The sequence below is a fragment of the Salvelinus fontinalis genome, chromosome 8, assembly GCF_029448725.1.
Source record: "Salvelinus fontinalis isolate EN_2023a chromosome 8, ASM2944872v1, whole genome shotgun sequence".
In the NCBI taxonomy this organism is placed as follows: domain Eukaryota; kingdom Metazoa; phylum Chordata; class Actinopteri; order Salmoniformes; family Salmonidae; genus Salvelinus; species Salvelinus fontinalis.
The window spans coordinates 40,138,824-40,153,030 of record NC_074672.1 but is presented as its reverse complement, the minus strand read 5'-3'; the positions used below and the strand labels follow the sequence as shown (position 1 = coordinate 40,153,030).

Sequence of the window (14,207 nt, the reverse complement as noted above, 5' to 3'; positions counted from 1 at the left end):
TTCCTGTTTAGACAAGCAAAAGAGGAAGAAGTATGGCGACAACAGAGCGACTCGGGCCCTCTCGGACCCGAAGAAATAGTAATAAAAACATACTTACAAGGATCAGACATGGACAAATCAGTGGCGGGGGACTTAGTCGAGGCACAGAGGTAAAATACACATCTAGAAATTCTTTCTAAAAGCTGAAATTATGAGGGTTTGGGACGGAGAAAGGCTAGGTTGATAGCTAGCTAACGTTACGTCTACTCGGAACGGAGCGCTGTGCAAACGGCTGGCTAATGTAGTGGAAGTGTATGTAGGTAGTCACTTTATTAGCTAGCTAACAAGCTAATATGCTAGCTACTTCGTTATCTACTTCACTAAGATGGCTGGCTTTCTTGTAGCGGACTGAAATCCACTCCATGGTGAATGAAGTAAAATAAACTTCCTTCACCATGTCCGCTAGCTTCCTTGCTGATCATTGGAAAAGTTGTCACAGCAACCCCTCCAGGCTACAGCTATCTCATTTTAAACATCAACTGGTATAGCCCCTCAAATTAGGGCAATGACTCGTGTGTGTATATCTTGTCTGTCTAATATGCACTCAGAGGGGGATCGCTTATTTATGTACTGCATTTTCCCTATCATTTTCTTGTTCCTATCGTGTTCCCTCCTTGTCCTCAGATGTCTGAGGCCCTACTTCAAGAGAGGGACCATCAGGCCAAGTGGCATGGGATTCCAGTGATGCTGCAGAGACTGTATGACAGCAGTCACCTCAACAGTGACCTCTCCCAGATCCACTCCATTATCAAGGTGCAATAATTACTCTTCCCTGACCTCGTTGGTGCTGTAATGCCCCTCTTTACAGGCGACTGTTTCATGTTTGCGTTCCTCGTGGTAGCTGTGATGGTAATTGTTGCTGAGCTGACAGATGTTGTTCATGACGTGTTTGTGTTCTCTCTATGGTGTGGTAGGAAGTGGCATCTTTTCTCTCCATGGAGGCAATGTCGTTTGTGACAGAGGACAGGAGAACAGCACAGGAGTCCACCTCTCCAAACACATACACTTTTGACCTCTTTGGCGGCGTTGATGTGAGTCTCCAACATGTTGAAAAAGAGGCGTATAGAGCCGACGGTCTTGTCAGTGACCATATTTGCTGTGTCAGGGTTTTAATTTCTCCTTTGTCCTCAGTTACTAGTGGAGATTCTGATGAGACCCACCCTCACCACGCAGACAAATTTCCCTAAAAGTAAACCATATTACATTCCTATGTCATAGTTTTGCAAATGTGAGGAGCCAATTTTTTCATGCCTTCAATATATATTCTAACATATGTTCTCATTACAGTGAGTGATGACCTCGTCAAGGATTGTTTAAGTGTTCTGTACAATTGTTGTATATGTGTAAGTATCAATGCCTTAGATAAAGTGTTTGAATGCATGTAAGAAATAGAGAAATCCTGCCTGTATGATGCCAAACGCTGCATCATATGAAAGTTACATATCTTGAAAACTTGATTGCTGACAAGCAAAACATTTTGGGACTATGTCAACAATTGATTAATGAAACAAATACCAAAATATTGTTTTTGGGTGGAGTTTTCCTTTAACACAGTCTGACAGAGGATGATGTCTACCCTCTTTCCTTTCTTTTAGTCAGGGAAGGTTAATCATGAGCTTTCCCTCACTTTCAGATGGAAGGAGTCACTAAAAGTCTGGCATCACGAGATGACTTTGTCATGTTTTTGTTTACGCTCATGTCAAACAAGAAGACCTTTTTGCAAACCGCCACATTGATTGAGGACATTCTTGGGGTCAGGAAGGTAAGGATGCATACTATCACTATGTCAGTCCATACAAATTTGCCGTTACCACAGGTCATTCAAATTTGCTGAACTTTGATCAAATCAAACTGAACCTAAATGGTCAAAAGATTCACAAAAACGTTAATGGGTTGTTCCATGCCATTTCAGCAAGCCATGACACCCACCATTTTGGATGAAATGGTTTCTGTAGTTAGAAACAGATAAGAAGCATTCCAGAATAATTTTTGCTTTGCCAGTTTGAAGTGGAATGACTCTAATATCTTGTACCTTCATCTTTATGCTCCAGGAGATGATCCAGCTGGAGGGCATCCCCAACCTGCCCAGTCTGGTCCAGAGCTTCAACCAGCAGCAGCTGGCCAACTTCTGCCGCATCCTGTCAGTCACCATCACTGAGCCGGACCTGGGCAACGATGACAAGCACACACTGCTGGCTAAAAACACCCAGCAGAAGACCAACCTCTGCCCTTCCCACTCTGAAGTCAACCAGGGTAAGACAGCTCTCACCATCAGACCAGGGAGAGAGAATGGAAGGTGTTGTCACATAATGATGCTTCATATGACTAGCATTTAATGAAGAAAATCCTTGCAAATTACTTGTCCCTCTTTTGCTCAGCGATGAATGAGATAAAAAAATTATAGATTTGTACTTCTCAATGTTTCCTTAGGACTCAGTCCATTTTTGGACTTAATGATTAATGATATATATCTATTGATTATATAACTTCTAAATGCCTCATAAGCTTAGTTCAACTGTCGTACCCCATCAGAACCCAAAATATACGATTGTTTTACTCCAATGTTTGTAAACTAAGTATAATTTTGATATTATGGATGTTCAGTCCTTGCATCCATAGCTCTACACATAACCATGTGTATGTGACAAATAAATTTGATTTGATTAGATTTTTCTGTTTATGAATTTTAGTGGTTGCATTTCTCCAGCCCCATGCTGCAGCTTTTTAGTGAAACAGTGACGGGGGAGTACGCTTTGTTATTGTTTTGACTGCTGATTGCCACTTTAATGGAAACAGTAAATTGATAATAAAATAATCTGTTCTCTCCGTGTGCTCAGGGGTTAAAGTTCTCAGTCACTTTTTGGGGGCTAGGTTGATAGCTTATTTTGTCTAAAAGAAACACTGAAGACCACACCTGAACGTCTACAACTAGATGGACATGTATAGTTTCAAATACCTGCCCTTTGTTTTGACAAACAAATCATTCCTAAAAACAATCTGTGATGCTCTCCGTTGAGTTTGGAAATCCCGATGTGACACGCGAGCTGAGATGGACTTAAGTTTCAGTCATTCGTGGGATTTAATTTTGATTTAACCCCTGTGTGCATCAGTGGCCCTGCTGAACATCCCGGGCTTCATTGAGCGGCTGTGTAAGCTGGCTACCAGGAAGGTGTCGGAGGCCTCGGGGGCATCCAGCCTGCTGCTGGAGCTTCAGGACTGGTACACCTTGCTGGACAACGCCCTGGTGCTAGACGCTCTTATGCAGATGGCCACAGAGGATGCCGAGCAGAGCAGCACAGGTCAGACCAGTAGATAATACATGCACTCTCCCTCACACACATGCCCACACGCCATGCTCCGGTCATCTGAGAAATGCTGACGGTATAACGGACCGTTGTTCACTGTTTTCTGACATCAGTAATACGGTTCAGAATGTGACCCACTTTACAGTCACATGTGATGTCATAATCTTCAGGGATGTGAAGTCGTCACTTTTGTCCGTTTTGATTTCAAAGTGAATGTGTAGATCTGAAAGAAAGATAAGATCTGACAAAGTGCAGAGTGTATCACCCATTGGGCTATAAAATAAAGGCGCAAACAGATCTCCCTGTGTGATCACTAAATAATGGTGTATAATAATAGTGTCATAGACTTTTCTCTCTGCTACAGCACAGCAAATGGTATTGGAGCGCCACGTCTAGGACCAAAAGGCTCCTTAACAGCTTCTACCCCTAAGCCATAAGACTGCTGAACAATTAATCAAGTGGCCACCGGACTATTTACGTTGACACCCCCCCCCCCCCCCCCCCCCCCCCCCCCCCATTTGTTTTTACACTGCTGCTACTCACTGTTTATTGTCTATCCATGGTCACGTATCCCCTAACCAGCCAGTAGTCTACTCAGCTGTGGACAGACAGCATCATCCCCTAACCAGCCATTAGCCTACTCAGCTGTGGACAGACAGCCACATCCCCTAACCAGCCATTAGTCTACTCAGCTGTGGACAGACAGCATCATCCCCTAACCAGCCATTAGCTTACTCAGCTGTGGACAGACAGCCACATCCCCTAACCAGCCATTAGTCTACTCAGCTGTGGACAGACAGCCACATCCCCTAACCAGCCATTAGTCTACTCAGCTGTGGACAGACAGCATCATCCCCTAACCAGCCATTAGCCTACTCAGCTGTGGACAGACAGCCACATCCCCTAACCAGCCATTAGCCTACTCAGCTGTGGACAGACAGCCACATCCCCTAACCAGCCATTAGTCTACTCAGCTGTGGACAGACAGCATCATCCCCTAACCAGCCATTAGCCTACTCAGCTGTGGACAGACAGCCACATCCCCTAACCAGCCATTAGCTTACTCAGCTGTGGACAGACAGCCACATCCCCTAACCAGCCATTAGTCTACTCAGCTGTGGACAGACAGCCACATCCCCTAACCAGCCATTAGTCTACTCAGCTGTGGACAGACAGCCACATCCCCTAACCAGCCATTAGTCTACTCAGCTGTGGACAGACAGCCACATCCCCTAACCAGCCATTAGCCTACTCAGCTGTGGACAGACAGCATCATCCCCTAACCAGCCATTAGCCTACTCAGCTGTGGACAGAGCCACATCCCCTAACCAGCCATTAGCCTACTCAGCTGCTTCTCCATCCGTTCTTTCTGCGCATCCCCCATCAGTTTAGAAATGTTATTTAGCCGTGGTGGAGGGCTGGGGTTGTGCAGACGGTGATGGGGTTTCTGTTACATTAGTTTAATTATTGGAGCGGCTCACAGCGCGAGCGTAGTGGATACATATATCTTTTAATAGCTTCTGTAAGAACAAGCAGGCCAGTCTGACTAGGCTGAGTGCCATAGAGGAAAACAGAGCACAGAGACAGTCATTCTTTTGCCTTTACATCACTGAAAAGTACCAGTTTCTAGCCCAAACCTCTGGAACTACCTTCTCCCCTTTTCTACCTCGAATTGTCGCACATTTTATATTTCTAAACTACTCGAGGGCTACTCAAACAACCTTATTTGGTCATGTTACCTGGATAGCTAACTAATAACAAGCTACATTGGCTTAGGACTGCATAATTTATTAGCAGTATCACAATACTACTCCATGGTGATATTTGACCTGGTGTATCAAACGGTTAGTAAAAATATTGTTATTGTGACGACCCCACTCGGAAAATAGGCATCTTACAGCTTTTCTTGGATTTAACTGAATTTTTGTCACCTTTTTGGGCCCCTCACCAGTTATCATCCCTGAGTCTTAATGTGTTTCTTTGCACTGTGCTGTTTCTTTCTCAGAGTCGCCAGACGAGAGCTCTCTGGTCACCAGTCCTCTCAGGCACAGTCTGCCCCAGTCCATGAAGATCGTCCATGAGATCATGTACAAGGTGGAGGTTCTCTATGTGCTCTGTGTGCTCCTCATAGGCCGCCAGAGGAACCAGGTGAGACACAGATAGCTGGACTTTAGTCAGGAAATGGCTTCAATCAGTAACTGAGATTGTAAAGTTTCTCCACTGTGCTTCTGCCTCTGCATTCCTTGCCTTTTGTGGTTTTAGGTTGGTTGTTAAGTACTTTGTGACATCTGCTGATGTAAAGTTAAGCTGTAAGTCCTGGGGGGGTGGTATATGGCCAATATACCACAGCTAAGGGCTGTTCTTATGCAGGATGCAACGCAGAGTGCCTGGATACAGCATTTAGCCGTGGTATATTGGCCATATATCACAAACCCCCGAGGTGCCTTATTGCTATTATAAACTGGTTACCAACGTAATTAGACCAATAAAAATATCCTGTCCTGTCATACCTGTGGTATACGGGCTGAGTTTTATAGAATCCATTCGATTGTAAAGACATGGTGCCTTGTAAACAGGTTCACAGAATGCTTGCAGAGTTCAAACTGATTCCAGGACTCAACAACCTGTTTGACAAGCTGATCTGGAGAAAGCAGACGTCCACCCACGTCCTCCACGGCCAGAACCAGAACTGTGACTGCAGCCCGGTAAGAAGACCGGTCTGCTCTGGGAATGGGCTCAATGGCACTGTAACACTAAGCACCTCTATTGCAGCACTCACTGGTCCTCCTCTCTCGATCTCACTCACACAGGAGATCTCCTTTAAAATCCAGTTTCTACGACTACTCCAGAGCTTCAGCGACCACCATGAGTGAGTTCAGTACAGACACTATGATTTAAACTGTATTTCTGTGGAATTCGACATATGGGTCTGGTACTGAGTTTGGTACCATCATGTTCAGTGACTCTGTCATCTGGATCATGTCTGTTCTTTCCTCCTCCCTCTCAGGAACAAGTATCTCCTCTTGAACGCTCAGGAGCTGAATGAGCTCAGTGCCATCTCTCTGAAGGCCAACATCCCTGAGGTGGAGGCTCTCGTCAACACGGACAGGTAGGGCTGTTAGTTAGCCAGGGGCATAGGGATGGAGGACATTTTGTGTTTCTGAATTTGACAAATCCTCCATTGCGTTGGATATTTTCTCTCTATATATAGAAATCTAATCTGTGATGGTAAAAAGGGCCTCCTGACACGGCTACTTTCAGTCATGAAGAAAGAACCGGCCGAATCCTCATTCAGGTGAGTGTGTGTTGACTCCAGGAGTTAATTAGTGAAACGTCATCAGGTATAGGAAGAGAAGTGTTAAACCCCTGTCTGTCTAGGTTCTGGCAGGCGAGGGCGGTGGAGAGCTTCCTGAGAGGATCCACCTCCTACGCTGACCAGGTGTTCCTGCTCAAGAGAGGCCTGCTGGAGGTACGGAGGCTGTTGCCAAGCAGTGAAGACACACACCTATGATAGAACCGCCTTCAAGTCTTCATTTAAAACCTCCTATTAAATCCCTCTCCTCTGTCCTTCCAGCACATCCTGTTCTGCATCATAGACAGCGGCTGTAAATCCAGGGACGTGCTGCAGAGCTACTTTGACCTGCTGGGGGAACTCATGAAGTTCAACATCGACTCCTTCAAGAGGTTCAACAAATACGTCAACACAGAGGAGAAGGTAGGACACGGCCCAGGGCAGAGGCACTTCAAAACAATGAGGATCAGACCGATGGAAAGGGAGTGCAGGCCACTTTCTAGCTTAACCCTAGAGATCACTTCCTTTTAATACATGTTTGGTTTCATTTCTGCTTCCTGTGTTAGTTCCAGACGTTCATGACCCAGATCAACAGCTCTCTGGTGGACTCCAACATGCTGGTGCGCTGTATCATTCTGTCCCTGGACCGCTTCGAGAGCCAGACTGACGATGTGAGAGGTAGGTTCATAGAAAACAGTCTTAGGCCTACCGGTGAACACGTTTGTGGCTGTAGAAACGTGTTCACCCTCCAGAGTCGACTGACACACCGGTCCGTCAATCTAAGTGGTGGTCTCCGTTTTGCTCTACGGCCCCCACAAGTGTCTGGATTCATCTGAAGTCGGTACCATCGACGTGCCAATTTCTGTTTGTAGCGTCCGAACCGTTTGGGTTACAAACAAACTCACAAACACTATGGTGTTCTGTGTTTTTCTCTACGACCCGGGACTTGTCTGAAGGTAACCAGTACCAGTTTAAAAACATTGATGGAAGTATGAAGGTTGTTTTGTGGCATCCTAAAAAAGGACTTAAATATGTGTAAAACAATTGTACACACACACAGAGTGGTGGAAAAAGTACCTAATTGTCATACTTGAGTAAAAGGTTTTAAATATACTTAAGTATATTTTTGAAATTACATTTACTTTTAATACTAATATTTCACATTCCTTATATTTTCTTGTTTTTTAAGTTTACAGATAGATGGGGGCACACCCAGACATCATTTACAAACAAAGCATTTGTGTTTAGTGAGTCCACCAGATCAGAGGCAGTAGGGATGACCAAGGATGTTTTCTTGATAAGTGTGTGAATTTTACCATTTTCCTGTCCTGCTAAGCATTCAAAATGTATCAAGTATTTTTGGGTGTCAGGGAAAATGTATGGAGTAAAAAGTACATTATTTTCTTTAGGAATGTAGTGAAGTAAAAGTTGTCAAATATATAAATAGTCAAGTACAGACCCCAAAAAATGACAAAAGTTTGGACACACCTACTCATTCAAGGGTTTTTCCTTGATTTTGACTATTTTCTACATTGTAGAATAATAGTGAAGACAAACTATGAAATAACCAATGGAATCATGTAACCAAAAAAGTGTTAAACAAATCAAAATATATTTGAGATTCTTCAAAGTAGCCACCCTTTGCCTTGATGACAGCTTTGCACACTCTTGACAAACCGGTTTTTAGAAATGTTTGCTAATTGCTATATACAATTTAAAAAATCACATTTACATAAGTATTCAGACCTTTTACTAAGTACTTTGAAGCAACTTTGGCAGCGATTACAGCATCTTGTTGGGTATGACACTACAAGCTTGGCACACCTGTATTTGGGGAGTTTCTCCCATTCTCTACAGATCCTCTCAAGCTCTGTCAGGTTGGATGGGGAGCGTCACTGCACAGTTATTTTTAGGCCTCTCCAGAGCTGTTCAATCGGGTTCATGTCCAGGCTCTGGTTGGGCCCATTCAGAGACTTGTCCCAAAGCCACTCATGCGTTGTCTTGGCTGTGTGCTTAGGGTTGTTGTCCTGTTGTAAGGTGAACCTTCACCCCAGTCTGAGGTCCTGAGCACTCTGGAGCAGGTTTTCATCAAGGATCTCTCTATACTTTGCTCCGTTCATCATTCCCTCAATCCTGACTATTCTCCTAGTCCCTGCCGCTGAAAAACTTCCCAACAGCATGATGCTGCCACCATGCTTCAACATAGGGATGGTGCCAGGTTTCCTCCAGATGTGACGCTTGCCATTCAGACCAAATAGTTCAATCTTGGTTTCATCAGACCAGAGAATCTTGGGTGACTTTTGGCAAACTCCAAGCGGGCTGTCATGTGCCTTTTCACGGAGGAGTTTCTTCCCTCTGGCCACTCTACCATAAAGGCCTGATTGGTGGAGTGCTGCAGAGATGGTTGTCCTGATGGAAGGTTCTCCCATCTCCACAGAGGAACTCTGGAGCTCTGTCAGAGTGACCGTCGGGTTCTTGGTCACCTCCCTGACCAAGGCCCTTCTCTTCCTATTGCTCAGTTTGGCCGGGCGGCCAGCTCTAGGAAGAGTCTTGGTGGTTCCAAACTTCTTCCATTTAATGGAGGCCACTGTGTTCTTGGGGACCTTCAATGCTGCAGAAATATTTTGCTACCCTTCCCCAGATCTGTGCCTCGACACAATCCTGTCTCGGAGCTCTGTGGACAATTCGTTCGACCTCATGACTTGCTTTTTTGCTTTGACATGCACTGTCAACTGTCGGACCTTATATAGACAGGTGTGTGCCTTTCCAAATCATGTCCAATCAATTGAATTTACCACAGGTGGACTCCAAGTTGTAGAAACATCTCAAGGATGATCAATAGAAACATGCACCTGAGCTCCATTTCGAGTCTCATAGTAAAGGGTCTGAATACTTATGTAAATAAGGTATTTCTGTTTTAGTTTATTATTTTTTGGATATAAATATTTTTTGATCCATTTTAGAATAAGGCAGTAACGTAACAAAATGTGTAATATATTTATATCCTCAGCAATCTACACACAATACCCCATAAGGACAAAGTGAAAAAAGGTTTAGAAATGTTAGCAATTTTTTCGTGCTGAAAATAAAAATGCTCAGGAATATATAACCTGAGCTTATCTCCTAGATATAGGACAGACACGTCAACCTTGTTACTTATGATTTTATTTTTGGACTGTCTTCTTTTTTTTGTTTGCCATCTTATGAATGTGTTATTCAATGTGTTTCTAAAGGCCAAAATGTATATTTTATTAAAAAATCCTAAACCCAATAGCTAAATGATCCATAGTATGACCATCTTAAAACAATTCCATGTATCAGCTTAGAACCCCCACAACAGCGTAGACTTTTAAGAGTTAACCAGGCAGTCATTGTAAATAAGAATGTGTTCTTTATTTTACCAGCCTGGTAAAATAAAGGCAAAATAAAAGTAATCTCACTTGAAGCATCAGGAGGCTTTGAAGTAGTGAAATATTCCCACTGGGCACAGACATCAGTTCAACGTCAAGTTTTGATTTACATTTGGTTGAGTTGTCAACTAATGTGAATTCAATGTGAAATTAAATAAAACCATGTCATTGGCTTTAGGTTCAAAGATTCAATGTCATATACATTTTTTAGGTTGAAGTGACGTGGAAACAACATTGATTCAACCAGTGGGTTATGCTGTCAGGCTACTCTTGGTGTTCGTAGAAATCCACCTCTGACTCCTCCATGTCTCTGTCTTTTTTCTGTCTGTCTCTGTCTGTCTGTCTGTGTCTGCCCTGTAGTTGTGGAGGTGCTGTCAGAGTGCAGTCTGTTGTCCTACATGGTCCGCGTGGAGAACAGACTAACCATCCTCTTCAGGCTCGTCAACATCATCAACGTGCAGACGCTCACACAGGCAAGGAACCCCCCTATCCCATCGTCTGTTGTCAGGTTTACTGTAATGCTAATGACTGTCATGGCATTGCATCCTCCTTCTAGCTATCATAGACTTTACATTCCTCTATTTCTTGTTTTTCATATTGAGACTTTTTCATATATACACTTGTCTGGATCATCTACATGTTAACGGACTGTGATCCTTTCCCTTCTGTTTGATGGTGGCTGGACCCTACCAATGTTAGGAGAATGTGAGCTGTCTGAACACCAGCCTGGTGGTATTGATGCTGGCCAGGAGACGGGGCAAGCTGTCCTTCTACCTCAACGCCCTGAGAGAGAAGGAGTACACAGAGAAGTACCCCGGCTGCCTGCTCAACAACTTCCACAACCTGCTGCGCTTCTGGCAGCGCCACTACCTCAACAAGGACAAGGACAGCACCTGTCTGGAGAACGTGAGTGTCCTCCCCAATGCGCTCACACACACACACACCGACCGTTGTTCCTTGAATGCTGCCTACTCTATGGTGGTAATTCTGTATTAGGTTATCTGTACACTAAACCATGTTCTGTCCTATTGTGGTTGACTGACTTACTGATGTATCTCTCTCTTTGGGTTAAATGAGAACACATTTCTGTTGAATGCATTCAGTTGTGCAACTGACTAGATATCCCCTTTCTCTTTCTCCTATCATTCTCTCTCTTTCTCCTATCATTCTCTCTCTCCTATCTCTCTCTCTTTCTCCTATCATTCTCTCTCTCCTATCACTCTCTCTTTCTCCTATCACTCTCTCTTTCTCCTATCACTCTCTCTTTCTCCTATCACTCTCTTTCTCCTATCACTCTCTTTCTCCTATCACTCTCTCTCTCTCCTATCACTCTCTCTCTCTCCTATCACTCTCTCTCTCTCCTATCACTCTCTCTCTCTCCTATCACTCTCTCTCTCTCCTATCACTCTCTCTCTCTCTCCTATCACTCTCTCTCTCTCTCTCCTATCACTCTCTCTCTCTCTCTCCTATCACTCTCTCTCTCTCTCTCCTATCTCTCTCTCTCTCTCTCTCCTATCTCTCTCTCTCTCTCTCTCTCTCTCTCTCCTATCTCTCTCTCCTATCTCTCTCTCTCTCTCTCTCTCTCCTATCTCTCTCTCTCTCTCTCTCTCTCCTATCTCTCTCTCTCTCTCTCTCTCCTATCTCTCTCTTTCTCTCCTATCTCTCTCTCTCTTTCTCCTATCTGCAACAGAGCTCCTGTATCCTCTTCACCTATTGGAAGGAGACCGTGTCGGTTCTGTTGGACTCAGACCGGACTTCACTATGTGCCATAGCCAGCTACATCGACGAGGCCTACATGGATCTGGGAAGAGACTTTCTGGAAGTTTAGTCCCTGCGAAGCTGTCTCTGGAAAAGATGGGAAGATGGAAAGAAGAGAGAAATGTCTCAATCACCTGAAGCCTGAACAGATCTGAGCGCTCACTTCTTCACATAGCTGTTATTCAGGGATCCATCGGTGTACAGAATGACTGTGTGCACAGTTCTGGGCATGTGTATGTATTTTTGCATTTGTTAGTGTGTGTGTGGATATGCTTTAGTGGGTGTGTGAGTATTGGCTGTAGGAGTGGATGCGTATGCTTGTGTCGTGTGTGTAGCAGTGGAGGCTGGGGAGAGGAGCTATAGGAGGACGAGCTCATTGTAATGGCTAGCATGGAATAAATGGGTTTGTTTGTGTTTGATACCGTTCCATTTATTCCGTTCCAGCCATTACAATGAGCCTGTCCTCCTATAGCTCCTCCCACCAGCCTCCTCTGGTGTATAGCTGTGTTGGGGTGTGTCACATGCTGGAGTTTCCATTCTGTTTTATCTGTGGGGGAAAACAGTCAGCCAATCAGCAGCCTTTCATTAACAGAAGGGAGATGATTTCTCGTGCCCTGTTGTCACTAGTTACCACAGCCACAAAGTCATAACCCTTGCCTATTTTTCTCATTTCTATTCTTAAAATGTGATTTCAAACCTTAACCGCACTGCTAACCTTATGTCGAATCTTAAATTAGGACTAAAATGCTCATTTTTGTTTATATGAATTATTACGATATAGCCCATTTAGTCTTTGCGGCTGTGGTAACTAGTGGAAACCCTCCTACCCTCTGGCAAAAAACGACGGTCCAACTTCATATTGAGTGGTGCCAAAACTCTGCATTTACATGGTAATTACACTGGCAGATATAGTGGGTACATATACAGGGTTAGTACTTACAACTGGTCTACCTGTTTTGATGCTAGTGTAATAGTCGAACACGAAGGAGATGTTTTAACACAATCAATTTGAATTTGTTTGCAGATATAAAGCATGTTAAATACATTTTGTTGTGCAGTCAACGCAATGTGTAAGTACACCAACTGGGAAAAGTACATTACTCTGTATCTAACGGTATGTAATTACTATGTCAAAATGTTTTAGGGACATTTAATACAAGTGGGACCAGAACATTGATATTTAAGGGACAAGCAATTGTTTTATTTTGGTGGTCTAAAAAGGGACTCTATATTTAAAGAAAGGATCCATGTAAATGATAAAGTATTTAGGTGAAGGACAAGGTCGACACAAGGCTCTGGAACATGGACTCACCAGAAGCATGAATGTCTTGGGTGTGACAACACAGAGGGGACCTGACTGGCCATCCTAAGTAACGTTAGGAAAGATGCTTAACTTATGGCATGAGGATACGAGACTCCCTGTTTCAGAATGTGTATCTGTATGTGGCACTGGGCTTATGTCTGAGCTCTTCTCAAAGTGAGTGAGAGTATGTGTGTGTTTTCATCTAATACACAGGTAAGTATCTGTAACTTCACTTTGTAAAGCGAATGAGATAAATAACAGAACACCACTTTGGCTCTGTCTTGTCTTTTTATTCAAGTGCTTTAATTCACTACAACACATGGATGTAAAGTACAATCTATTGTTGACAATGGACAGTCCTGTCAAAGGCTATTTAATATTTTAACATGGCGTTGGTTTGTGTTAGTCTATCACAAATCATTGCTATTTGAACACACGTGTCAAACACTTAACACCCATTGCAGTCATCTGAAAGCACAAGCGTTTAATCCAGGAGTACTAGCAGGCCTCCACTTAATTCTGCAAGCAGATTTAAGTCAGGCCTGAGACTAGACCACTCAAGAACACTCCACACGTCTTGGAAAGCCATTTCAGAAGACGGGTGGGTTTTCCTGTTACATTTTACCTAGGCTTTGCTACTTTCATATTTCTTTTGATCCTAACAAACTCCCCAGTCCCTGCCGATGACAAGCATACCCATAACATGATGCGGCCACCACAATATTTGTAAATGGAGAGAGTTTCACTCTTGTATTGAACTTGACCCAACCCTGTCGTTTTTATTTTATACCAAAAAGTTAATTTATTTGCGGGTTTTAACAGCCTTGTTGCAAACAGAATGTATTTTTTGAACACAGGCTTCTTTCTTTACACTTTGTCATACAGACCAGTAATATGGAGTGAATGCAATGTTGTAGATCCTTTTTGTATGTTCAAGTATTGTGGTGGCAGCATCATGTTATGGGTATGCTTGTCATCGGCAGGGACTGGGGAGTTGGGATGAAAATAAATATGAAAGGAGCAAAGCCCACCTCAGTCTTAACCCTGGGATAGGTTTTATATTTCTGTGGGACAATTACACACATCTCTATGCAAAAGAC

General features: G+C 43.6%; 1 protein-coding gene across 1 annotated transcript; it reads left to right on the top strand.

Moving 5' to 3' along the window:
* Positions 1–13,375, top strand: LOC129861232 (short transient receptor potential channel 4-associated protein-like). Its single transcript, XM_055932460.1, has 19 exons — positions 1–149; positions 664–792; positions 954–1,070; positions 1,171–1,228; positions 1,327–1,382; positions 1,673–1,801; positions 2,091–2,292; positions 3,150–3,338; positions 5,350–5,492; positions 5,921–6,049; positions 6,155–6,213; positions 6,352–6,453; positions 6,556–6,639; positions 6,723–6,813; positions 6,919–7,059; positions 7,203–7,314; positions 10,407–10,519; positions 10,746–10,952; positions 11,737–13,375. Exons 1-19 carry the CDS (start codon positions 33–35, stop codon positions 11,872–11,874), a joined length of 2,316 nt encoding a protein of 771 aa, XP_055788435.1. The 5' UTR covers positions 1–32; the 3' UTR covers positions 11,875–13,375.
* Positions 13,376–14,207: the final 832 nt, after the last annotated feature.

Bases quoted from the DNA above. Each gene is read 5' to 3' on its own strand.
- LOC129861232 (XM_055932460.1), top strand. From the start codon at position 33: ATGGCGACAACAGAGCGACTCGGGCCCTCTCGGACCCGAAGAAATAGT. The intron at 793-953 runs GTGCAATAATTA...ATGGTGTGGTAG, and splicing joins AGATCCACTCCATTATCAAG to GAAGTGGCATCTTTTCTCTC. The intron at 7,315-10,406 runs GTAGGTTCATAG...TCTGCCCTGTAG, and splicing joins CCAGACTGACGATGTGAGAG to TTGTGGAGGTGCTGTCAGAG.